This window comes from Suillus discolor (genome assembly GCF_016758755.1).
Source record: "Suillus discolor strain FC423 chromosome Unknown F5147scaffold_130, whole genome shotgun sequence".
NCBI lineage: Eukaryota > Fungi > Basidiomycota > Agaricomycetes > Boletales > Suillaceae > Suillus > Suillus discolor.
Window position 1 is genome coordinate 67,903 of NW_024541377.1, and position 25,068 is coordinate 92,970.

At 47.8% G+C, this 25,068-nt stretch overlaps 10 protein-coding genes across 10 annotated transcripts; 3 read left to right on the plus strand and 7 right to left on the minus strand.

The window, feature by feature from the left end:
* Positions 1 to 370: 370 nt before the first annotated feature.
* Positions 371 to 870, minus strand: F5147DRAFT_658915 (uncharacterized protein; the record flags this gene model as incomplete). Its single annotated transcript, XM_041434520.1, has 3 exons — positions 371 to 678; positions 736 to 787; positions 844 to 870. 3 exons carry the CDS (start codon positions 868 to 870, stop codon positions 371 to 373), a joined length of 387 nt encoding a protein of 128 aa, XP_041285281.1.
* A 458-nt stretch (positions 871 to 1,328) lies between these two features.
* F5147DRAFT_781271 (uncharacterized protein) lies at positions 1,329 to 2,192 on the plus strand (the record flags this gene model as incomplete). The annotated part of the gene is made up of 6 exons (XM_041442607.1): positions 1,329 to 1,408; positions 1,465 to 1,526; positions 1,581 to 1,608; positions 1,667 to 1,775; positions 1,821 to 2,014; positions 2,063 to 2,192. The coding sequence occupies 6 exons, from the start codon at positions 1,329 to 1,331 to the stop codon at positions 2,190 to 2,192; spliced, it is 603 nt and encodes a 200-aa protein (XP_041285282.1).
* A 3,062-nt stretch (positions 2,193 to 5,254) lies between these two features.
* Positions 5,255 to 6,923, minus strand: F5147DRAFT_790624 (acid protease; the record flags this gene model as incomplete). Its single annotated transcript, XM_041443047.1, is given in 6 exon segments — positions 5,255 to 5,321; positions 5,478 to 5,591; positions 5,650 to 5,920; positions 5,967 to 6,327; positions 6,347 to 6,442; positions 6,492 to 6,923. 6 exon segments carry the CDS (start codon positions 6,921 to 6,923, stop codon positions 5,255 to 5,257), a joined length of 1,341 nt encoding a protein of 446 aa, XP_041285283.1.
* Positions 6,924 to 7,695: 772 nt separating this feature from the next.
* On the plus strand, positions 7,696 to 7,947 carry F5147DRAFT_554910 (uncharacterized protein; the record flags this gene model as incomplete). The annotated part of the gene is made up of 1 exon (XM_041430482.1): positions 7,696 to 7,947. A coding segment is annotated over one exon (252 nt), but the record flags the coding sequence as incomplete, so codon positions are not given.
* Positions 7,948 to 8,858: 911 nt separating this feature from the next.
* F5147DRAFT_790642 (uncharacterized protein) lies at positions 8,859 to 10,666 on the minus strand (the record flags this gene model as incomplete). The annotated part of the gene is made up of 7 exons (XM_041443048.1): positions 8,859 to 8,906; positions 9,012 to 9,206; positions 9,261 to 9,395; positions 9,472 to 9,780; positions 10,010 to 10,024; positions 10,101 to 10,577; positions 10,616 to 10,666. 7 exons carry the CDS (start codon positions 10,664 to 10,666, stop codon positions 8,859 to 8,861), a joined length of 1,230 nt encoding a protein of 409 aa, XP_041285285.1.
* Positions 10,667 to 13,600: 2,934 nt separating this feature from the next.
* On the minus strand, positions 13,601 to 13,891 carry F5147DRAFT_555344 (uncharacterized protein; the record flags this gene model as incomplete). Its single annotated transcript, XM_041430492.1, has 1 exon — positions 13,601 to 13,891. A coding segment is annotated over one exon (291 nt), but the record flags the coding sequence as incomplete, so codon positions are not given.
* A 3,561-nt stretch (positions 13,892 to 17,452) lies between these two features.
* On the minus strand, positions 17,453 to 18,712 carry F5147DRAFT_781276 (uncharacterized protein; the record flags this gene model as incomplete). The annotated part of the gene is made up of 5 exons (XM_041442608.1): positions 17,453 to 17,669; positions 17,743 to 17,773; positions 17,827 to 18,148; positions 18,220 to 18,281; positions 18,331 to 18,712. The coding sequence occupies 5 exons, from the start codon at positions 18,710 to 18,712 to the stop codon at positions 17,453 to 17,455; spliced, it is 1,014 nt and encodes a 337-aa protein (XP_041285287.1).
* A 269-nt stretch (positions 18,713 to 18,981) lies between these two features.
* On the plus strand, positions 18,982 to 20,380 carry F5147DRAFT_790644 (uncharacterized protein; the record flags this gene model as incomplete). Its single annotated transcript, XM_041443049.1, has 4 exons — positions 18,982 to 19,329; positions 19,380 to 19,455; positions 19,505 to 19,659; positions 19,715 to 20,380. The coding sequence occupies 4 exons, from the start codon at positions 18,982 to 18,984 to the stop codon at positions 20,378 to 20,380; spliced, it is 1,245 nt and encodes a 414-aa protein (XP_041285288.1).
* Positions 20,381 to 21,595: 1,215 nt separating this feature from the next.
* On the minus strand, positions 21,596 to 22,283 carry F5147DRAFT_588037 (uncharacterized protein; the record flags this gene model as incomplete). The annotated part of the gene is made up of 3 exons (XM_041432053.1): positions 21,596 to 21,779; positions 21,924 to 22,098; positions 22,151 to 22,283. Coding segments are annotated over 3 exons (492 nt in total), but the record flags the coding sequence as incomplete, so codon positions are not given.
* Positions 22,284 to 24,196: 1,913 nt separating this feature from the next.
* F5147DRAFT_790648 (uncharacterized protein) lies at positions 24,197 to 25,068 on the minus strand (the record flags this gene model as incomplete). Its single annotated transcript, XM_041443050.1, has 5 exons — positions 24,197 to 24,288; positions 24,334 to 24,479; positions 24,539 to 24,667; positions 24,718 to 24,850; positions 24,896 to 25,068. Coding segments are annotated over 5 exons (673 nt in total), but the record flags the coding sequence as incomplete, so codon positions are not given.

Sequence of the window (25,068 nt, forward strand, 5' to 3'; positions counted from 1 at the left end):
TCCTCTCTCTACTTACTTTTTCCTGGAGTTAATACAGCACCTTAGACTTTACTTAACTTTTCACGTACTTTATAACATTATTTTAGTATAGTTAATGTAGTAGTGAAACTCTGGTATGAATCTAAGCAGCAGTGTATGACTGCCCATCGTTGACGTCATTTTCCCGATCGGCATGCATTTGTGAGGCATGCGCGTACCATACAATATACTAGCGCAACACCCATTTGAAATTTTCATGGTAAGCATGATCTCGAATCTTCAAAGCATGACTTTAATTCCGAGTTGACTATTAGGTAGTCAATATAATAATTCCTATCTTGATACATCATATCGGACCCTGACTCTATGCATTGTCCTCTCGCAGGTGCCCTTACTCTTCTTCTAAAATAACACCTGCAGACTCACAGATCACACCCTTTTCTGAACCTTCGATGTCGCAGGCCAAGTACCCTGTGGGAGAAGCAGTGTCATTCGAGATCTGACCGGTGTTGGGCACACAAACTCCATAGGGCATATAACGCTCGAGGTTGTCAGTGTGGTAGTACTCCTCCAGCCATCTTCGCCTATATGTTGTCATCCATTCTACAAGGTATGCAATATTATTTTCTGCATTCCTTAGCTCTTCCTTGACGTGATACAGCTCAGATTCTAGCCCGCTTTTGGACTCCTTGTTGGTGCCTAATTTTTTTCAGATCCATTGGATGGTTTTCAGTCTCCTCAATCATTGAATCTCACCTGTCGTGTTGTTTGAGTTCCTGAATGGACCAATTGCTTCGTTTGAAGTTGTCTGCAGGGTAAGTCTGATTCCGTGTAGTTTTTTGTAATGCTTGATTACTCACTCACAATCACTACCGCGTAGTTCATCCACATCACAGCCTCTGTGCACCGAGGAGAGTTGTAAGCTCAAGGTAACTTGTAAATTTGATATTGCATGCCAGCATTGCCCAAGAGCTTACCTTAGTGTGACATTGCCTCCAATGTGGGTACATTGTCACAAATGCTTGCGAGAGGGTGAGCCTGACATCTGATGTCCAAATGGTGCAACAGTTACTGAAATAGTGCTGTAGACTCAAGTATCTGCATGCCATATGACTATACTGTGAGGTGAGGTAATACACCATCCAATATTAATGGCTCTAGGATGGCGGTTTTTTATTTTACATTATGATATCTGTGCTACTCGGATGGCGGGGCTCATTTCCTTTTGCGATATCCATGGCGCGGAATGGAGAAGTTTTCTTGATCATGTGTCTTTTGGTATATAGTAAAGCATCTCTTTTATTACTGATATCAGAGCCGCCTCGTTCGACATTATTATTATTATTATTATGAGTAGTGATGGAAATAATCCCAATTCTTCACGCAAACGCAGTGGTTCAGCGCTTTGTCTGGGCCTGCGCAAAAAAGTGTCAGTGTTCTTCGCATGGTGAACTACTGTCGTCCTCACTTTGTCCTCATCATCAGGCCTTCCTCAAATCCTTTGGTACTTCATGGTCGGCATTTTGGTCGCACAGTTTTTGCCCTTTGTAACTATCCTTCTCTTCTAACTGCTGGTATTCTCTGACTTGAAAAATTACAAGATTCTCCCATAGAGGATTATCCCGCCGAGTGAGTGCAATTGCGATGATTACATGCCGCCATGACTTACTGCTAGATTCAATGACAGTGTTCGACGGGAACACAGGGTGTTCATGGAGCTAATAGACTCCTATCCTGGTCTTCTAGATCGTTTGACGAATGGCGAGGAGGAAGATGTTATTCACGCAGGAGAATTAGTAGGTTCAAAAAATTAAAAATACCATTGTACTCACTGTTTGCAGCTGGGTAAAGGAGCCTCTGGTGTGCGAGGTGATGATACCAAGACCCTCAAATCTGCTGTCCTTGAATGGCTTGTGCCCAGAGGACAGGTAGTCATACCACCCCTCTCTTGGAATATCAAGTCAGATCGGGGGTTCAATCACGAAGTAACCGGTGCTTTACTTTGCCCCGCAGGCCTTGATTGGTCAAATGCAGAGTAAGTCATTCAATCATTCAATCAACTAGCTGTCATAATACTACTTAGAACTAAGCAGAATCTCAAGAGCGGTGAAACCGCTGTTTGTGGAGATCAATGGCCCATGTTATTATATGCTGGGTATGATTACGACCCCAAAAATCCATGGAAGGGGTTGCTGCAGAGCGAAAGCTCTTGAAATTCAAAATGTTTTCACCATCTCTATGTAGCATTGATTTATTCTATGGATAATGTGTACACTAGTGTTTCTCGTATTTTGCATGAACTACTTTTATACATTCTGCCTCCTGTTGAATTGATTTTGAAAATTTCAGCTTTGTCACTCTTAACGCTTTGGCACATGATGTTCATTGAATTCGCAAGTCCTCTACCTTAAGCTGCCAGCAGATGATCCATATTCTGGAATGAGGAGGTCACAAGAAGTCAGAGAGAGCATGCTACCTGCTCACAATGGCAAAGGCATTCAAAGTGCTGAATTCGTAGACACTGATTCAGATAGCATCATGGAGCTCTCATTCTTGAGCTCCGAATCAGACTTGGATGAAAGCTCAGGGTATACAGCTGTTGCTGAGCGAGTACTATGTAAAGAGTTGATTCCCGGGTGGGCTATACAAAAGGTGTTACCTTAAGACTCAGAGTGCGAGTGAGATGTTCATCCCAAAGAGACCACCTGTAGGATTATCTCTTGATATAAAATGCAAGGGATATCTAGTTAAGGTTGAAGATGAGAGAAGGAAAGGATACCTCAAGTACGTTCAGAGTTCTGAGCAATTGTCCGAAGTGTCCGATGAGTTGTCCGAAGTGTCCGGTAAAGGTCCGACATTGAGAAACGAAGGTCCAAGGTTGCATGAAGCATCCGGCGAGCTTCCGATGAAACAGCAAGGTTTCCAGTAGAGAATACGGCAGTTGTCGAAGTATAGAACTCTGCGTAGTATGACTAGCAAAGTCCGTCGAAAGACTCAAGGAATTCAATAGCAAAATGGCAGCAGTGAGGCCAAACAATCGTTCCTAATGAACCAAGATCGATTGCGCGAAGTACTAAATTCCGAAAGTGACTACTACTAACTATGACTTGAAGCAAGGGAAGTGAAGTGAGTTGCGAGTATTAGCGAACCAGAATATATCCTACTGTGTGAAAGTCTGGAATATGCATAGGGGCAAGAACTGTTGCGATATAAGACATCCGAAATGTAATAAGAACTCAAGGCGAGTCGCTACAAAGATATACATGTAATAATGCACGAGGTGCATATCTATACATATTAGCAAGGATTTTCGATGTATGTGCCCCTAGACATAATAAATAACAGATAACCAAGTGGAAAATACACCAGCGAAGTCAAATGGACAAGGATAGGACATGGTATGGAGGATCAAAAGAGCTAGAAAGGCCTTGGAATTGGGCGGACGACCTTCAGACGACTTGGATAAGTGTGCGGAACTTTTGGAAGATCGGAAGTGTGTCGAGGAATGTAAGGTGTGATTTCGACCAGATATGTGCCCAGTGCCGACCCGAGTGTTACAGCGGGCACGAGATAGTATCGACCGTGAGCTGGATGCCATGAACCAACTACCACCAGAGGCTTCCATACCAGCTGTAGCTACACCTTCAACTCAGCAGCACCAGAAAAAGCGAAAACCAGCGCATATATATCTGTTGTGTGTCTGACTATATGCTTTAGATAAGGCTCATCAGCAGCCTCAGGCCCAAGCAACTGAACAGCCAGCTCTATCTGCATCTCTTGTCACTGGCGTCTCTCGATCATCCCTGTTGCCGAGATGAAGAAGGATGATCCAAAGAAGAGAAAAGAAACTAACATGTACTTGAAGCTTGGTCTCAGCGAGCCTTTCGACACATTCAAGACCCAGGTTCTTCAGCAAAGCCACAGAAGATTTCCTATGACAACTACAAAGCACTTTATGCCATTCCTCGAGTCTCACCAACTCCAATGTCAATTTGTAATGAAAAAGACTATGAGGAGTTTATCGGACACATCACAAAGGCTAAGGGACTGATATTGTCCTGTAACAGCGCAAGGACCATCCAAGGAAGATATTGATTCTAGAAGATGATTGTGATGAGCTGAAGAGGAAGAAGAAAAAGAATGACAAGAAAAAGAAGACTCAGGGTACGACACTTGTGTTGGCCTCCCACATCTCGCTGGAACTTACATAGTTGGACTAGTATCATCGACACCATCTGTTGGGTCTCTTAAATATATTGTATGTGCTGCGGGGAGAAGAAATTCCTGTTTTTAACAGGTGGTACAACCATTATGACTGTATGCGGCTGGGAATGCGACGAGAAGATGGCACAAGACCATGGATGGACAGAGCAAGACGAGGAGCACGACAAAGATTTGAGGCCAAAATTTCCCACGGTCTGATGAAAACGCGTCCATGATTTTCGAGTATTTTGGTCATATGTCGCCGGGATCTTGATGCGATGATGTCGTGAGACCATGGATGGAATGACATCGACAAGGAGCATGGTTTTGGACTCGGACAAAAAAGTGATTAATAAGCGATGACTAAGGTGATGCGCCACTTGGATGACAAGAGTCCATTGATAAGCGATGACAAAGGCGACCACAAGCGACCCCCGCTGAGACGGACGAAACGACCACCCTGAAAGCGACCCCCCCGACGGGCCCCATGCGGAAGGAACGATTGCGGGCCCCCAAGAGGGGAGTCCCCTCCCAATAGGCCCGGGGCTCTTTGTGTGCAGACCATTTCCTGCATAGATGAGTGTCAGTTAGTAAGTGGCTGCAGGGGAAGTCTGGAAATGGCCTTTGGATGACCTGCAGGAGTTTATTACAGAACAGAAACCTGATCGGTAATTCATTGAGAAAGGCAGGCTTGCTATAGCCCATTTGAACATTTATTTACATACATAACGTAGATTTTTTTCAAGTTCAACGCTCAAGCCCAAGGCCCATTTGGAAGTTCTGAATCCGAATGCAGACTCACTAGTACTACTTAGCTTGATTGATTCAAACAATTGTGTGGTTTGCATTGATTTCTATGACCAGTAATGTTAGCCCACCTTACACCAACCCTGACACAGTCAGACCCGTTTACCTGCTCCGCTCTATCTGCCAACTTGTCTAAATTCATGTCAGTGATGTAGTAATACTGAAGCCATCATGTGTGGTGTGGGGTGGCCAATGCGCCAACTGCAAACTATATCTTACACCGAACTCGGGAATTCGCTGGATAACTCATATGCGGGTATTCCGGTTACATGACCAAGTGTGCTCTTTCTTTGTGGGCGGGAAGCTCGACATGCAGGCAGAATGAGTGACCTCTATGAGCATTATTAGTGAAGGGATGTTAACGTGCCAATGTAAATCAACGGCAAATTGAATATTACAATGTGATGCCAAAAATGAGTGAGTGAGTGAGTGAGCGAGTCGTATGGTGCATTGAGGAAGAACAAATTGCGAGGAAAGGCGATGCTAACTGGCGCTCAGCTGCCAGTTCCTTATGAATGTAATTTGTGGTGGCATCGGTGTACTTGGTGGTGGCGAACCCGACTCGAGAGTTTGTCGTGTCGAACACCGAGTAAAACCGCTCGCTATGGAAGAACAATTCAGTGTTTTATTTTCCCGAAACAAAATTGTAGCTTAACATACAGGAAACAGTAGCCATTGGTGAAATCCAAGCCAGAATCACTGGGAGTCCCAGTGCTACTGACAACCAGGTATATACCATTGATGGTACCGCCAATGGCGCTGTTCAACGATCGAGGCCAGATTTGCGCATTCGGGGTGAGCTCATAAGTAACACCACCAATAGTGAAATACAAGAATGAGAGCTTCTTGTACTGGTCGGATGAGATCTGTAATAAACCAACCTCCGCATTACAGGTCGCCCCCGTGGCAGACTGATATTTGTCAAAGGCATCTGAATAGTGGATTAGAAGGGTTTTCATGTCATACAGGACACCTACCGGAGGCAAGCAGAATCAGGGTAGTTCCGGTATCGACAATACCAGCTGTCTCATCCAAAATGGGCATAGACCCATAGCTGATGGATTGATCAATGCCCCAATATGTACTCGCTGGAGATGTCGATGTGATGGGCACATAGCTGATGTCTCCAGTGATTTTGGAGCTGTCATACCCACCGAATGTGAGCTCGCCACTGCTATCATCGGAGGAAGCAGGTGCAAAGAACACTCCAAGGACTTCTGAACCAATCGTTCTCTGCTTATACAGGTTGTCCGTCACAGTTGCAACTTCGTCTGTATTACTGACAGTGCCTTGCGTTAAATCAACTGGTCCAAGGCCAAGAATCCAGGCCATCCATCCCTGAGGATTGAGATGCGACGCCGATAGATTGGTTTTCAATGACCAGGTCAGAATTGAGAGTTACAGTGTCCGTGTATTCCTCTCCAGAAACGGAACCAATTCCATATTGAACACTCTGGAAACGGTTTGACAAATGTACATGCCACGTAGACACAAACACTCACAAATGTATTGCCTGTGTCCTCGCTTGTAGCAGTCTTTGTGTAAGCTTTGTTGGCCCCGATCCAGGTATTTGAGCTTCCCGTGTCTACCAGAACTGTGTCTGTATGAAATCGACAATACGTCAGATAAAGAAATTGCAGAACCACGAGCAACTTACAGTACATTGCTGGACTCCCTACGCCGATATCAGCGGTGTACGTTGTCACATTATTGGTTAGACTGATGGAAGAGCTGCCGCCAGCTTGTAGGGTTTGGATTCGGGCTCTATCTGCAACCGCGATGTTCTTGATCCCGTACGAGTTTATTCTAACAGCAAGCTTGAGAATAGACGTGCTTGATGCTGTCTGAGGATGAGGCAAAGCGCTTGCTGACAGAGAGAAGAAGGCAAGCCCCGGCAGGGCGAGAAGAGATGAAAGCAATCCAGAGGTAACCATCTTCCGATGGCATCATTCCTAGGGCGTGACATGGGTGAGGGTTACCCGGGTACCCATCCAGGTGCCACCCATGGATGGAACGTGGGTCGGGTGGTATGGGTGGTGGGTGGTACGGGTGGGAGGACTTGCTAAAGTTGGGTATCCACGGGTACCCACGGGTGGTCTAGTACCCCAATGAGAGGTATGAACCGGTGCCAAGTGACAAATTAGTTTCAAATGAATATTGTACCCTCCCTACTTGCACTTATCCGATGTCAAAATCAAGCTCGCTGAGCCAACCGAGATCTATTTGAGATGTTTAAATTTGATGTGTGCTGCACGGCTAGTTGTCACCCTGGTGGCCTGGTCCCTCTCTCCGAGTCTCTCGTCAGTTAACCTCGATCCTCCATGTCGAGGAGCAGTTTCAACTCGCCAGCAACAAATACACGCAGTTGTAAAAGACCGGTGGCATCTCCGGTTCCTATTCTAGAGTCTCCGAAAAAGAAGCAGAGCCGTGCCAAAGCAGAGCAGTCTGACATAGGAATCTGGAGCAATACTGACGATGAGATTATAAGTGAGTGTCTCTAGTATTATTCAATCGTACGACATAGTAATGTAGCTACATGTCATTTCACTAGAGGCATCGACATCACGCTGGACTTCACCAGCTTACGAGCACTACGAAACATCGCTCAAGCATCACTTCAAAGCCAATGGAAGTCCGGATTATCTCGAGTTTGTTTTCACATGTTGTATTGATCCTACAGCCCATAAACCCCATTATCGGAAACGTATGCAGACTGGTCAGGGCACAAACAATCTCGTCACGGGCATCAAAGACTGTGCTGTGCGACGTGGTGTCTCATCGGGGTCTGATGCCACTGGCGCACAACAAACTATTACTGGATCAGTTTCGAAATATACAGTGGAGGCTCATCGTGCCTTGATAGCGATGCGTTGCGCGGTCAATAAACGCCCATTCAACTCAGTAGCAGATCCTCTCTATATCGAAGAGGTAAAGCTCTTGCGCCCAGATGTGACTCTGATTGATTTTTTACATATATTTCATTACCCGTACGGGTGCGGGTAGGCCTCTGAAGTTTCATCTACCCACGGATTGGGTACGGGTGCCACCCGGGTCCACCCATGTCATGCCCTAATCATTCCTACTGGTTACCTGGGCCATTTTATATGGTGGTCGGTGGTAGAAGCATCATAACGTTACTCCGGGAATATCATGGAGGCGAACAATAGCAAGGCTTCGAGGCAACTACGTTTGCTGCTTGAAATGAAACTAGGCCCGAGGCTCATTGTGTAGAGATACATGTCCTATGAATTCATCTACGCAGGAAATGAGTGGTCTTTTTTGTTCGCGTTCTGAATCGTGTCCAAGGGTGTTTGGGTTTGTTTTTATTGGTTTTGCGTAACAAAACCACTTTGCTGGAAAATCGGTCATGGCAAGGGGGACCGTTTTACCCCTTGCCATGGCGAAGCTGCCGGACGAGAAACCAGCTTGCCAAATCAATACAAGAACTCACCACAGGATCCTCACTAGCACCTCATCTTCTGCATCAATACCCCCGGGGACAATGGGAGCACCTTCACGTCCTCAGAACACTGTTACTGGATGGCGCGCTCGTTTTGTGCGCTGGCTTTACTGTGCGCCTATTCAGCACATGGACGGTCAATATTAGGGAATCGACCCTTTGGCTTGCGCGTTCATTCATTTTTGTTGCATTTCATTCTTCACAACTTTCCTGCCATCATCGTAGGGTATCTCTTTAGTGTGTAGCACATTCGGCATCAGGCCTCAGGCATCCAACTGTATTGTATATGCACGTCCACACAAGGGAATAAAGTTGATTGTGAACTTGAACTCTATATTGCATACAAGGTTGAGATAATGTTGAGATTGACTCGAAGTATCTCCGTGATGCTACACAAGAATAGACGAGCTCAGGTAAAATTTCTCCATGCCCACAATAGGGCGATGATAACCTCCACCTGCAGACACGGAGATGAGAGACGTGTTCTCGTCGATGAGTGTGTAGGATCATCCTGCGGGAGTGTAGAGAGGTCAAGAGCGGTAGGTGCACGAATGAGGCTCACCAGCTGCACGAGGACAGTGAACCAGGGTGTACGGGTAGTATGGTGGGCCAGTGAACGACGTGAAGCCTTCGTCCAGTCCTCACGACCTACCCTCTTCAACCGAACCTGGCTAACATCCCCATCCTCTTTGATCTCTGTCATGGAGTCGATGGGAGGAGTGTTGAGATACATGAATGGATCGAACGTGATAGAAACCTGCAAGAAGGATACGAGTCAGCGGAGGGCAGTAAAGGTTCGCGCAATATGTACCTTCTCGCATCCAGGGTACACAAGAGTGCTTTGGTATTGGCCTTGAAAGAGAACGACGATAACACTATCATTGCGCTTCATATATCCGTCCCAAGACGTTTGAGCTAATTTGGCGAGTTCGAGATCGTCGCCTCCCTGCTAATCTGGTTTCTCAACGTAAGGTTTTCTGAGGAGACGATTAAGGTCCTCGTGCAGTCCATCCAGTAGGAACGCAACCAGCTCCTGCGAGTCGTGTTGCTGGTATCCGCTGAATCGAGGGGCAAATCTTTGCAGCTGCAACTTGAATTCGCGTGGCGAGTATGAAGTGCTTGTTGACGAGTTTCGATACGGGAAAGTGTGAACCGAAAGGAACGTTGCTGCGAGCGGTGACAGCAGAGACGAGCGCCTTGAAAAGGGTCTTCATTGGGTCTTTGATAGAGATGGTAGCGTAGGAATGCGGAGGTCCTGCGATATCAGCATCGGGACCCAAATCATTGAGCACTAAGACCTCAAGATGCGGGGGACGAAATTCCAAGACAGTCTGCAAACATACTTGAATCAAATAAGATAAGTCGAGAAGTGACACGCACCAAGCTACAACTTCAGACCAAGCGCCTCGTGTAAGAACTCGACATCGATGTGCTCGCCAAAGTTTGAAGTAGGAGCGAGTGTGAACGTGAGGATGGATGATGACAAATTGTGACGCTGAGCTTCGAGTGGAACAAATGATGGCATAGGTCGAGCAGTATAGAGCCGGGAGATAAACGAACTAGTGCGGGAGCGAGCTGTAAATACGTAGAGTAGAATGAAAAATGTTTGAGGTCAGTCGGTGCAACGGAAAAAAAGATATAGGTGGATTACCTGCTCCTCCCCTCCGAGTCCTAAGCCATCTAGAGTTTTCGGGTATAGAGATCCTTTAGGCTCTTTCAAGCGATCTGCATTTGTTCGAAATGGGTTGGCCGCATGGAGAGAAATGGACGTGAAAGCTGCAGTTGGACACAGCCAGATTCGAGAGCGGCGCTTTAGTTTGAAGACGTTTTCGGGCATGTTGATGATGGGTAACATGATCTTGCTCGTCGAGCAGACGAGCACGACGCAAGTAGTCGATCGAGAAACGTAGATGGTGCAATAGCTGGGATTTTCCTTCCTCAGAACTAAAACTGATTGGGGGAGGCGCAAGAGCCGTTGTACAGCAGCGACAGCGGTCGTGGAGTAATCGGAGCCCTCCAGCAGATTGAACAGGCGCACGAGGAGAGTCGATGTTGCAGGGAAACTGGCAGAGAGGGAAGGCAGCTTTGAAAGTACCAGTCTCTCTTGATTACCGGGCGCAACGCAGACCTGAGAATGTACAGAACACATGAAGACGGTGCAATTACGCTTGCCGGAAAATTGGTCATGGCAAGGGGAACCGTTTTACCCCTTGCCATGGCGAAGCTGCCGCTCCGTCGGACTCCAATAGAAAGGACAGAAGTATATATATAGGACGAAAAAGAGTGATCATTCAAAGCACTCGCAGCACTGGATCAAACATGTTAGACATAAAGATAGTACGCCGGAATTCTATAAAGGCGGTTGCATTCAATCATTAGGCCGTATCTGTAATGTGCATACCGTATTACTGGTTCATAGTGACCTATAGACCGACAATGTATGAAATCATATGTACGTGGCAGGAATGGATAGTTGCTAGGTTGCAACGGTTTACTGCAAATGGTGTCTGCCAGTGGCAGCCTTCTTTGGTAGAGCATGAAGCGTCAGCGTCCATACTGCGACTTCAAGCAAATTAAGTAGCTGGCTCTCCAAGCTAGTCGCCATCAGCCATATCGCATAACCCATCTCATCTACTGTCTGCGGTAGGTCCGGAAATTGCTTGAACATCCTATCTCGAAGTCCTTCGGAAGTCCAACAGGTCCAAACCATGGGTCTGATCACATCCGTCATTGTGCAGGGTGCATCCATAGTATTAAAATCATGTATGTCTCTGATCTAGGAGCAAGCGTTGTTAAGGAGAGTTGAGAGAGCTTATACAACACACTTACTTGAGGAAGGCCGCACTTGAAGCAGTGCTTTGGTGGGAGCGTCAGGATTCTCTTCCAGCGGTGGTATGCAACGCTGGCAGATATTATTTCTTGATGCACTTTGCATTGTGCCATAGCATGATAGGGCACATCGTCGAGCATCCAACAGAGCCCACAAATCTCCTCACCAGAAAAAACATCTTTGAAGGGGCGCAACCCTTTCAGCATGTCACTTTGATGGCGGTGGGTGATGGCACGTGTGACCACTGTCTGGTTGGCTATCCGGGATGCAACGGCGGCGGAAATTTGAATGGCTGTACTAGGCGTGAGGTTGCCTGTGCTGCTACCACCTGAACTGGTCCGGCGAGTCTAAGTGACATAGATCAACCTACTCAGTCATACGAAAACGCTTGGTACTTACGTTGTCTAGCGGCTGCAGCGTCTCCTCACAGACATCACAGATCTGACAAATTGTGATGTCTAGGCAGCAGCCACTGTCTTTGAAACCAAAGAACGAGCTTAAAGCCAAGCGCCGACATGCTCTTTCCTGCAGCCATCGGCTGACGTCACCGGCGCCCATGAGTTGAGCCTCAGGCTCATCCCCATCCCAAGACTTTGGTGGGGCATCTGGCGTAAAGAAGATAAAACTGTAACTGGGCCTGTCATCGCGGCACAACAAAGCAAGCGCATCAGCATAGCGGATGAAGTTGGATGGTTCGTGGTAGTGGATCACCACCCGGATATCTGTGACATTGAGGGTGGGTGGAAGAGCAGCTGAGGAGAAGAGAATACGACGGTCGCCACGTGATGTCCTCCAGCCTTGAAGTATCGTAGCCATGCGGTCCTGAGCTAGGTGGGCATGAATGACATCTTTGGAAAATATTGTCGCCATTCGGTCTGCTTCATCTTCGGTCGGGTATATAACCAGAATGAGCTCTGTCTCCGTCGTGAGATCCTGAAGGCTCTTATTGAGACAAGTCGACAATGGGCCTTCAAGCTCACTACTCAGAGGGGCCTCAAAAGCAGAAAAACGAATATTACGAAGATCTGTGTGACCACAACAGAGTTGCGCCACAAGTGGGTCCATTTTGAAATATGCCAGGAGTTTGGGGGCAGCTGCTAGAGCCATGGTATAAGTGAGCAGGATAATGGGCAATTTCAACCATTGGAGACGCTCGCAATTAGCTATCGCACACTGATATTCCCAAGATTGGAAGGCATGTTCCGCTTGACCGACAATTATCCTCGAAAGGGATCCCTTTGCGTTCTCCAAGAAGGTCCAGAAGCTAGTACTTTCCAGGCTTTCGTAAGCGACCAAGACAGCCCGCGCACTGTGATTACCAAATTCTGGGGACCAGATCACTGCAGAAAGGCCTTCCTGATCGAATTGGGCCTTGAGCGCCTGAACGTAGTCTGATCCTGGCAGCACAACGACTGATGTGAGACTGACTTCCTCAGGACAGACAGCTGGGAGCAGGTAGAATAAACTCCTATTCTCTCTCCAACCCAGCATTATCACGGCGTGCACCCTCTGTCCCATCAGAACCTCCACCGCTTCTGCCTGCTCACGAGATTGAAACATTGCCTGGGGACCCATGAGAGCCCGGAGGTCCCTGAATCTGTTAGGATTAATGCGCACAAGCGTCTCCTTGGCAGGTTGGCCTGTAGGCAATTGGTTGATGGGGGATATATTCAAGGAGGGTCGTGAGAAGGGAGAGCAAACGGCCATGCCATCAGCGATGGCATGATGGATGATCGGGAGCATGGATATGCTAAGATATGGTGATATGACCCGGGACCAAGAGTTAAAGTCAACCGGCTGCGTGTTGACAGAGGATAAAATACGAGAAGGAGATGCGGGAATGATTGGGGTTGCTGGAGGGAAGAGAAGGGCGTGATGAGCGCGGCTAAGAGCCACAAACTTTTGCAGGTGATCGCTTGAGACGGACTGGACATATGAGTGGTCAACCGCATACCCCCTTGCAACCTCCCCCTGGTGCCCACTCTGCTCGTCAAAGTAGTGTTCTAAGTCAAGATCAGATACAAGACGTTTGCAGTTCTTGCGCATGACGCCAATAAGAAGGTGCCGAATGTCGGCCAGGCCCATGGGATGACCCAGTCCACCCTCGGAGACTGGTCTACCGGTATGGGCGATAAGGATGTCGGAGAAGTCATCCGAGTCCCATGGCCCATGCAGCCCGTTAAACAGATGTTCTTCATATCCAGCGGAAGACTGAAAGTCTTGCCCATCGGAGCTGAGGTAGAGAGCGAGCACGGCTAAAGTCTTTGAGACAAAGGTCAGTTAGGGTTCGGACATGTGACAAAGGTGGTCAGAACCTTTGGGACGAACGTGAGGTACGCTATCATCAGCTGAGCAGCTTCTGGAGGCATGCTCCGAGAAATGACCCGCTCCTTCTCCTGGTTGGTCTGAGTTTTGTTATAGCGCGACACGAAGTTCAAATGGCCGGAGAACCAGTAGACGTTCCTAGGGTGAATGTTGGTGTTTTTCCAGGACATGATGGCAAGCTCGGTGCCTCGAGCAGGCTGTCCAGAGCCCAGATGATAGAGAAGAAAAAGCTTCTGAAGGCAGTCCTCGCAATCCTTCATCCAGCGCCTGACTTGGCCCTGGTGCCACACCACGCCGCTAGAGTTGTGCGACGCGACAAAACGCTTAGAGAAAGTCGACATCATTTCTTTCATCAACGCTGATCCATGCTCCCAGAACCGGTTCCTTCTGTCGGATAGAAATGAGTAGTCCTGATCAAGGCAACTCAAATCATCGTAAATGTGCTCCTGATCGATGTTCGGTAAAGCAGCCCCCAATAGCACAACTTCATACAGCTGAACCTTTGTCTCCTCCATGAGGATGCGGTACAGATTTACGACGTCGGCAATAGCAATAAGTCGTCCATCAAAACTGAGAGCGGAGCCTTCAAGATCTGCCCACATCATTCGGGGAAGCAGGGACGTGTTGGCAGTGACAAACGAGAGAAAATGTCCTATCTCCAGCAGGTCGCCAAAAAGATTCATGCAATCATCCCGGAGCCACCTGTGGACTTCTTCAATCAGACTGTTCGTCGAGTCAAGTCAGCCATCAGTCAAAGACAAGAGAGGGGTAACACGCACGCCTGTGGATTGTTCTCCAAAATCAAAGTGGGAGCGTTTTCGAACAACAGACAAATCTGATAGAAAGCCGCGGCTCTCAAACACCATCTCAACTCGCTCATAAATGGATTTATGTGGATGGGATCCAGTATTTGACCGGAAAGCTTGACGCAGCTGAAGATGAGAAAGAGCTTGCCTGGGCATTCAAGAGGCGTCGTAGGCGGATACAGTGTCGTTAGCAGTACCATTGCCAGCTCATGGGAAGCTGAATGAGCGGCCTGGCGTTCGTCCATGCTGATAAGAAGTTGCTTGCTACGGCGCTGTATATTGCTCGCCAGAGCTACCTTTCGAACCGTGGAGTTGCTGGCACGTTTGAGATGACCGTCCTTTGCTCGACATACAAATGCGATCAACTTGGCAAATGTTGCCACGTAGCGGTGGACCGTTTGCTTTCGCATCGGTGCTTTGAAGGGTCGATTATTGAGGTCATGGCTGGGTCATGGCACCATCAGCCAAGAATGAATGGATAGAGGGAAAAAACGCACAGAGATTTTGTGGTGTTGACAGCCCGCAGTATCCGAGTCTTTCGAAATGCATTCTCATCGGTCAGCAGCTTGATTATCTCGCCAAAATAACGCTGAAAACACGGCAGGATGCCGGTCAACTCGCCTTCATCTCTCTCAGGCATCTTTACCCACTCCACGATATCAGAAGGCGACTCATCCTTGATCACCTCCAGCCAGTTATACTTGGCCAGAAAAGGGTTCAGGTGAGCTCTGTCCATAGGCGGTCCCAAACGTCCCTTGTGCAGAACGCGGTGCTGCTCGTAGAAGGATTCCACCTGGTCGAGCAAATCTTGAGACCCTGGTGGAGCTGCATGTAGTGCAGGAGGAGAGTCAGGGACGACTACCGGGTACTTTATTTGCATGCTGGCATAAAGAGCCTGCACAGTGCAGCTCTTCCAATTGTTGCGAGTGAGATGACGGTTGTTGTGAGTTCGGATACGCTGCTCTGAGGTGGTGGCGAAGCAGCAGCCCTGAAACGTGCACATATATCCTTCTTGATAGGGGATCCCGGGAACAACGGGGCTGGCATTGTCCCAGTCCTCGAAGATGTCCGACTCATGAAGTTTGTAGGCCTCCAACGCCGAGATCTGTTCGGCGGTAAGCGCGGGCACGTCGTGATGCTTCTGTCGGTGGGAAGAGAGACATTTAGTGGAGATACCGATCTCACAAATTATGCATATAAGTAACCCGAGGGGTTTATATATGACGCAGGCAACCATATTCAGAAATGCCGAGGTGAAGATGGACGGGTGACCGTAGGGAATAGCAAATATGCCCTTGCTATCAGCAGGCTGCGGACCAAAGACTCGAATGTCGGCTGGGTCTGCGTCGAGAGTTGATTTAGCGTCTCGAACGCAGGAAGAAATATAAGTGACACTGACTCAGAACGGTCTCGATCCTTGCTGGTGCTGGCTTAGCCCCGGGATCAACCTTTGTGAATTGAGACGGAGGTGGCGCAGTGACCTCGAAGTTATCGTCTTCGTTTGGACTCTGTACCACGTGCTGTGCAAAGGCTGCCGTCGACAGCTGCCGATGAGAGGGTTGCAGGCCCCGATCAGCCGAGCCCTGAGTGCTCGACTCCACGATCAAATTGTTGGGATGAGTCCGTGTAACAGGGATGGCAGGAGGGGAGGATTCAGGAAAGGTGAGTGGAGTATACGAGTTTCTTAAAAATGATGACGAAGCCATTTCGTAGTCTTCATCTACAGGTGCCAGTAAAGAGTCGTCAATAACGTCCTCTTCATACATCTGGTCTTCAGTGTCCTCTTCCTCAGGCTCACTTTCTTCATCATCATCCTCGAGATCACTCTCTTGTTTAATTGCCTGCGTCCGAAAGTTAGATCGCCTACACCCCAAACTGCTGGCATGTACCCACACGTGTTTTGACCCACTTGGTCACCAAAACCATGTGGTTTAGAGTCTTCGTTCTCGTCCCATGATTGTAAATCTTTGCATAAGTCGCAAAAGCTTGAAGACACGCTGGGCATTGGAAAGTGCCATCGTCCCGGCGGGCAACAACAGCAGGTACGTTGGGATGCTCGAAGAACTTGAACCGGCAGTACGCCGAATGTAATTGCACACGATGAGATTCCAAATTGCTAACATCTATGCAGCAAATGCTACAATGACCGTTGCTCTCCGCCATCTTCGCAGGTAGATTGTTTGGGAAGAAAACGAAGTGGTGTCGTGTCGTCTTCAGGTTTGGAAGCAAACCTGGCATTTACGTATCGTTGGGGCTGAGATGCATGCCTTTATTTACGTCTACTGAAACTTACAAGCCTCACCTTCATATATGACATAAGTATTAATCCGCTTCGGCGCACCAATCGCATGGCTGCAAACCACAGCGATCAGCACAGAAATTTATGAGCGGCATCGCGCTGATGCAGCTTTGGTGGGTACAGGTACGGCGTGGGGTAGCCGCACCGCAGAGACTCTCAACTCCTAATGCACAACGCTCGCGTGTTAAACATTCGCCGGAATCGTCTATAATCGCGTACGCAGTGCATTTCGAACGACGACGATATATGCGCTGTCATTTATCTGCTCACGTTTCAAGATCACACCCATCATATCAATATAATGCGCGCGACGTACCCATCAGGTAGAAGAAACGACACCGGCAAGTCATCAAAGTCCTCCTTCGACTATTTCCCGCCAGCAGAAGGAGGCGAACGAAGTCCTGTGGCCCGGCGTGGGCAGTGGTGGAAAGCTGGAAACTGGTGAGAGGTGAAGAACGTAAGGCGTCTGAACCTGAGTTCAGTGATATGGGATGAAAGAATAACCACTAATAGATTATTTTTTGGCTCATCGCGGTATAACCATCCAGCACGCCACTATGTACATGGGATGATTGTCAATAAGTACATTGAGGCGGAGTGAAGAGCGACAAACTCGGCCAGGCGAACCCACGCCCTGGCTCAAGTTCAGAGTTGGAACCCTTGTTCACCTGACGAAAACGCTTCGGACTGCTCCAAGTGCATCGGCACTCAATCCGAGTACGTCGATGAGAGCTTCGCGTTCATCATGGGAGCCGCTTTGGGGATGCGCATCTGACAATGGACCTTGCTCTTGAGGAATGCTTTGTAGGTGCATTGAGACTCTGGACGCATGCATTCAGATTTGTGCGGTAACGGTACTCGATGGTGGTGTAACTAGTCTTTAAGCGACTAATGACAACGGCGCTTGCGATCTGAGTGCTATGTGCGAATGATCCAGAGCCGAACGTAAGAGTAGTTGGACTAGGGAAAGGAGAGGAAGGAGTCGAAGACCAGAAGTAAGCCTGGCAGCCCCGCGTTTTTTTTTGTGCTTTACTTTGCCTGCATAATAGCTCCAGAGAATGGGTCTGTGATATTCCGTGAATAAACAGCTAGCGATACAAATATAGACTACGCATACCTGAGGCGGAGCTAATCAGCATCATGACCGAAGAAACGGACTCAACGGATGAGATGCTCATCCTGGGTGATTTCTCATCTGCAGAACTGGAAGAAACTGAGGCAGAGCTAAGAGTGGGTAATACATGAAGGGAGTTCATGTCGAGCATAGTCTGCGGAGATGTGGCGTGTCTCGGAGAGGGCAAGGCACTTGAGTCGACGCCCGAGCAACGTAAAGGACGTAGACGGGAGGTCTCATACGCGACTTCTGCAGGCGGGGCTGGCATCTGTGTCACAAGCGGTGGAGGCGAGCTCTCATAGCTGGCACTGCGAGGTGGTGGGATCTGCAGGTAAATGCATGAACTGAATAAAATATCCGAGCGAGTTGCGCGCGTGCCGTGCCGTTATAGCGAACTGCGATGTCCTCCAATGTCGCATTAACAAGATATCCAAAGATGTGACTCGGGTCTCTGCCGTCTTCACGGTTGTATCAATAAAATCTCCTGTTGCGATTGTGTCAACATACCTCCGCCTTTAGTCAATTCCCTGTTTCCTTTATTCCAGGGCTCCAACTGAGCGTAACCTCGTCGTTGAGATGAAGGATATGCGCCTGTATCAAAGTAGACACTGCCTTCGAATTCGTAGCCAGTTGAACCATTCTTGATGATACCCCGAACGAATTCAACCACTTCCGGAACGTGTTCTGCAACGCGGATGACGGTTTTTTGGTAACGGTCACGAAGCTGCTCCCACCTCAGGCAGCAGTTCTCAGTACTATTAATATTATACTCTCTTGTCGCTGATGTCGGTTGATAGTGTTGGAACCATAAATCCAAAGGGTTGATAGAGGGCTGACTTCCGTTTTTGACTTTGCTTTGGAAGAATCTCGGTAGATGATGGCAGTTCATTGGAGACTTAGATGCGCATTCGCCAGGAGGAATGGCGCAAGGATAGATAGACGATGGTGATCGGAGGAGCTGAGGCGGAGAAAAGGCTGCATGCGCAAGTTGGTATGAGTTAGGGATGGTTTTAGGTGTCGACAGGTGCTTACAGGTTCGTTCCTGTAATGCTAATACCTGCCAATACTCGGTTAACAGTAACTGATATAGAGTCTTGCATTACGAGCATATCCCAAAGTAAAAGTTCCCACGTGCATGCATGCTCAATCAAACTAAAGATGTCTATCGGCACATACTCTTTAGCCAGTGGTCGGGACCCAGAATCATCCTATGCCAATTCTTCTACATATGAGATTAATGATCGCTCAACTCCAAGCCCAGGTCTCCAAGAAAGTAGCCACGACGAGTATACCCCCACTCGTGTGTCTACCCGGGAATCCGCGTCTATCATCTTCACCACCCCTACACATCGCTCAGCTTCTGCAGGCCTCTCTTCAAAAACTCGTAAGGCACTCGAGAAGTTATATGACCACAACTATGGCGCCCGTCACTGTCTCGTAACGTCGTCAGCGGCCTACCTGGTGACTGTAGCCCATGCCGTTCAACGTGCGAGCAAGTCTGATCTTGTGGGTAATTTCATTACCTATGAAATGCTCAATGTTAATAATTTCTTTAGTTGACACTCTATGAATATTGTCTTGGCTTAGATTTGAGATCATTCCATGTTGACAGCAGACGAAATATGTTCTATCGTATGACACATTTCTTGCGTGCGCTGTTGACGCTGACATTAATCTGCAGTGTCACCCCACTTGCATAGTATATTTGATGCTGGTCACTGGTTTCTCCTGCCGGATACAGGCACACTGAGGAAAGTCCATGACTACGTGAAAGACGCTGTTGCATTAAGGGCAAACTCCCAGTCTAGTAAAGGCACGAAACATTTCTGGTTAGAGGTAGGCACTTGTTCTGTGGTATCGCATGCCTGCAACAATATTTACTTTTCCGCAGTGGAATCTCAACAATAAAACACCGTACACGTTCATACCATTGCCTGGCACAGGATGCCCACGCATCTCATGCGAAATTGGTGGTGGAGTTTGGGAAGATCACTCTTATCCTTACCAAGGCCTCCCATTGCTTGAGTGTCATATTGCACCTCCCTTTGCCATCATAAACGCAGGCCCTAAGTGCACAAGGAATCACATCAATCAGATCGTCCGCGAGTATTGTTCGCAACAGACGAGTGAGTTTCGGAAGGAACTTGAAGAACGACTTACACTTTTGTGTAATACATGGGCCCTTTTCGAGGATGCGAAGAAAGATGCGAAGGTTTGGGAGGTAGAAAAGAGGGGTAAGAGGAAGAGGGACCGCGATGACGAGGACATAGAGAATCTTTCTCGAGGGAGCAAACGTACCACACGGTCGCAAGCACGCTCTGCGCATGATGGTACGCCGAAGTCTGATCTACCCAGTAATCAAGCAAGAGATAAGCCTCCACCACCGGGCGCTCGCAAACGCAAATTGTCTTCCAGTTTACGCGGAGCCGCTCTTACCGATGACGCAGTCTTTCACCTTGAAAAACGACAGAAGAGGGTCGACTTGCGCACACGAGTCCGGCGCTGGGTCACGGAGTCATCCCGAGCCTCATCACTAGACCCAGAGCCTTATGCCTGATCAATCTCATACCTGGTGTTGCGCATTATTGTTTTACCAGTCAAAGCCCTCGATGCGGGCGTTCATCAATAGGGGGATCACATCGTCATCTAAGACCTTATAGAGGAAAGAATACTTCGTGATCATGCTTTATGATGCGGAAGACGATACTAGTACTCACACTCAAACTTTGAGGGGACATGGAACACAGGCCAGAAAGCCTTAATTTGCGCCCTATTTTAGCTATCAAGGTCGTTTTATTCACTGAGTCGTGTCATTCCCAATGGTACCCTTCAGGGCGTTCAGTTAATCCACACGTCGAGTACATCTAGATTGCTGGTTTCATTTACTAGAAAATTGAAATGAACACTCGTGACTATTATGGAGCAGAGGCGAACTCGACCCGTCTTGGGCTTCTCGCTCGCTCGTCATGACGCATGGACGATCCTCTTGCGCATGGTGGACCCACCTCGACACGCACGAGCTCAGGCTATGGCGCGACATACTCTTCCACACTGTCATGGTCAGCGTCGATGACGTGTTCTGTGCGTCGAAGATCCAGCAGCATGTGCGTGCGTTGTTGCGCCTCATGAATGGTGGATTTGAGGATGAGCTGGAGATATTTCATAATATGATACCGTGAATTAAATATACCCTGTTCATGTTCCATCTGTCCTCCATATTCCGTAGTATGATAAAGAGGCGATACTACGAGCTTTCCGAGCTGATCATCAGCATCTCCCAAATTCGGCTCGAAGATTTGCACAATTCATGTGGTTTGAAACTGAGCAACATAGGGTTGGGCATCACTGATACCCCTACCGGTGACAAGACATACATACATTTAGATGTACACAGCAGTTGACTACGAGTGGGGCCTGACCACTACCAAGCCCTCAGCGACGATAAAAGCTGACGAACCAAAATGCTGCGTAGAGCAACAAATCATAATCGTAATCTCTTCGCAGGATCAACGAGCCTCCGAGAAAAAGCATCATGGCACTGATAACGAGTCACCTCTCCCCTGAAAAATGGGGACATCAGAAAATGACACTAGAGGTGAACAACAGATTTACCTAGGAGCATGAACTGCGACAACACTACTACCCAAACACTTATGGCATTAGGAGCAGCTTTGCACAAGTCATCAGACAACATCCATGCGGAAAGAAGACTGATTTGTTCATTCCGCGCTTTGTGAATATCGTGGATGAGGTGGCTGTCGAAAATCAGTGCTCATATTAAAGCTTCTTGAAGGAATGGGCGTACGTCGAGAGCGGTGACAAGGGGAGGGAGAAGTTGAAGAGTTTCAAGGGAGTCTAAGCGAGGACAGTGTCGACTGATCAAGTCTAGGGCGGGGCGCAACGAGTTCGGTGCTGTTTCACCGGTGGGGCGGAGGTAGAGCTCGAGAAGAGTGTGACTTATTTTGAATTATATATCCGCCTGCAGTACCTATGACAGCGTCACCGAGGGATCGGGATCGAGAATATAGCAGAGAATAGACATACTCTTCGGCCTAACTTGTAAACATGGAGCTAAAGAGCATGGTCATGCCTTACCACACAGCCCGACAACACAGCTCGCGCTTGGTAAAGATCTGCAGGGTATAAGCTCAATATTCATGCGAGTATCAGTCTGGAACTGGCTCTTCAACAGTAAACCATGCAAGCGATCAATGAAACGAAGGAGCTTCGAGTAAACGTCCGACCCATTGGCTAACGGAAATTTGGTGAGAACAGCTATCGACCGGCAAAAATCACGATTAACCCTTGTCTCCTCATTTGCGAGCACTCAGCGTCATGTTCAGATAGAGCTCTGCCAGCCAATCATGGAATACGGGACTCTCTCCGCCTTTCTCATCGATTAGATACTCGATATAACAAGTAGACATGGTGGGGTCAATCTTCTCGAGGTAATCTGTTACTTGAGTTTAATGTCGTCAGATGTAGATATCTTGGGTAAGACAAACGATCGTCAGCAAGGAACTAGACAAATTATACAGACAAGTGTCACCTCGAAAGCCGTATCACAGTCGTTTCCAAGATCCAGCGGGAAGACTCAAATACTCGGCGTCGACGTACTTGGGACCAAGTTTTGGCAGGTAAGGCAGGTAGGATATGATAGATCGAGCATTGTCTCTCATGTCCGCTTCCTTCTCGTTTGACCCTGGGCAAGGTCATTGGTTTGCAAGCATAATCAAGTAAAAGACATCAATGCTCACTGGTGCAGAAGATTATGAGCCTTAGCATGCATCTGTTTTCCATTGTAGAGATGTATCAGCTCTGCGAATGTCTGAGACAATTGGTAAATGCTACGTTTGAGTTGTGTACGGTTTGACGCACCTCTCGTGCCCGAAGCTCCTCTGATACCTCACACCAATTGGCCAATTGACAAAGTGCACCGAGGATGGCCGGTTGAGTCACAAGATACTAAGACTTGACGAGCGCTGTGTCCACAATCTGTGCAAACCGCACAAGCTGCTCCGGAGTCGACAGAGGCAAAGGGATGTTTGGCGATGCAAACAATTATTCGGTCGACGTCTCGGAGAGGAGAAGCCACTAGCGAGACTGAGCAGGTGCAATGTGTACTGCCGCGAGTCACCGCCTGCGAATTTGGGATGATGATAGGTAAGATATCACCATAGAGCGTCCACTGACCAGCTGAAGTCATCTAGAAAGTTTATTGACGTGACAAATCAACGAAGACAAGATGCCTGACTGACCTTTTTGTTTCATGGCTCGGCGTGCGTACGTGCCATTCGCAAAATATGCCCACTCGCCCACGATGCCCTGACTCCCCAGGCGGGCGCGGTGCAAATTTGAACACGTTTGCGTTGCTGCAGCGGGTCTGCCGCACGCTCCGTACCATTACCGGTGACAACGCGGCTGCTAGTACTGCTGGGCTTGCCAGGTCGAGGTCGGCCTTTCTTTGGCAAGCCGTCCGAGGTCAGGACACCCGGAGTAAGGTTTGACACGCAATTTCGCGAAAGCAACAAGCAAGAGTCGATGCAGAAGATTTCGATTCTCGTTGTGTACGTCATCAGATATTCAATGATAAAATGATATTGGCATATAAAGAATTATAATATGTAAAACTGCTATAATAAGTCTAATAATGATACATCAAATTGTCAAGCTTTATATTGTAGGATAGACATGGCAGGACTTGTCAAATATGCAAGGATGAGACTTCATAGCTTCGCTTGTCAAAGGAACAAAGATTGTTGATGTAAGATCTAGCATCGTATTTATGACACATTCATGGACCGTGCTCCCTTCGATTATAATGGACGCTTGCCTCGACAGAATTCACAAGTGTCACCATGGTGATAGGTACTGCAGGAGAGCGTCTGAATGGCAAAAAAGTCAAGCCTTCACAATTGTGATCCTTCATTGGCTGTAGTAGCTAAGTATATAATGGATGCCTGGTTTTATGTATCCTATGAACCATGTCAAAAAGACATGTATCACATAGCTATGTCCAATTGGTCTCATTCTTACAAATACCGGCCACAAACACATGAGTTGTACTTGTGATCGAAAACAGGATCACTGGCAAATTTTGAGCAAGGGTCTCAGGATGACATGTACTGAATCTATAGTGACAGACAGACGACATAGTTGACCAAGATGTTACTATTACATCATGAATACCACGATTGTCATGCGTTGGTGAAAAAATACAAAAATGATGAACATGTATGATTCACTTTCAGCCTGAAGGCTGGGTATAATCTCGATGTCATAAGCAACCCGTACACGAACATTCAGTACAGTACAATCTATTGTCGTGCGCCGACAGTATGCTACACACCACCACCATCCGGTACAAAAACTTCTTTCATCTGCGCTCGCTTCTCCCGAATTCTTGCCAGCGCACTGTTCTTGACGAGGGGATGTTGAGCAGTCGAATATGACGGGAAAATTTGCCTAGAAAATGTGAGAATCAATAGAACAGAACAAGTTGCCAATCACCTGTTCCACCACACAGTTAGGTCGTCCACCTCTTGTTTCTCATCCGGGTCTTCGAAGATTTCCAAAATTGAGTTGTAAAACCTTTCAGAGTCGGTGACCGTGTCTGTACACGAAAACACGGGCGATGAGGTGAGGGCAAATCGGATCTGGAATGAATATCCACTGTTTGTTAGAGATGTAGATATGCGAAGTGTACTAGACAAACCTGCGTTGCAATATAGGCGATGGAGGGCAGCGTGACTCGAGTCATCCCGTGAATGCGAGCATTACCTGAACGAGTTGCCTTCGGTTCTTTGTCCACAGAACTGGGGGACGTAAAGACGTGTCTATATGCCTGTGAGTCTAGTTAAGTGCAAATTTTTTTGGAAATGACTTATATCATACACAAACAAGCAAGGCACTCCGAAATAGACCATTCCATGGATCCTCAGGATCGTAATGGTAGTCGGCATACAAGAATAACGGCCACTGGTCTCCAGTCATGATGATCTCACCGCTTTGTAGCTTAGCTTTCATTCTGCATTTCATCAGTATTTAAGTCAAAGAAATATATGACACGCACTCAGAGTTAGACCAGTCGAGGCCAGCAGGACAAAGTAATGCGCCTGTCCGTTCATGATGAAAACCGCGATCGACTTTCACATTGCGAGCAAGAGGTGGGACAAGATTCTGTCCCTTCGGGGTAATCCAGTCGAGCACGCTGCCTTTGAGACTTTTAGTATCATCGCCCCTTGC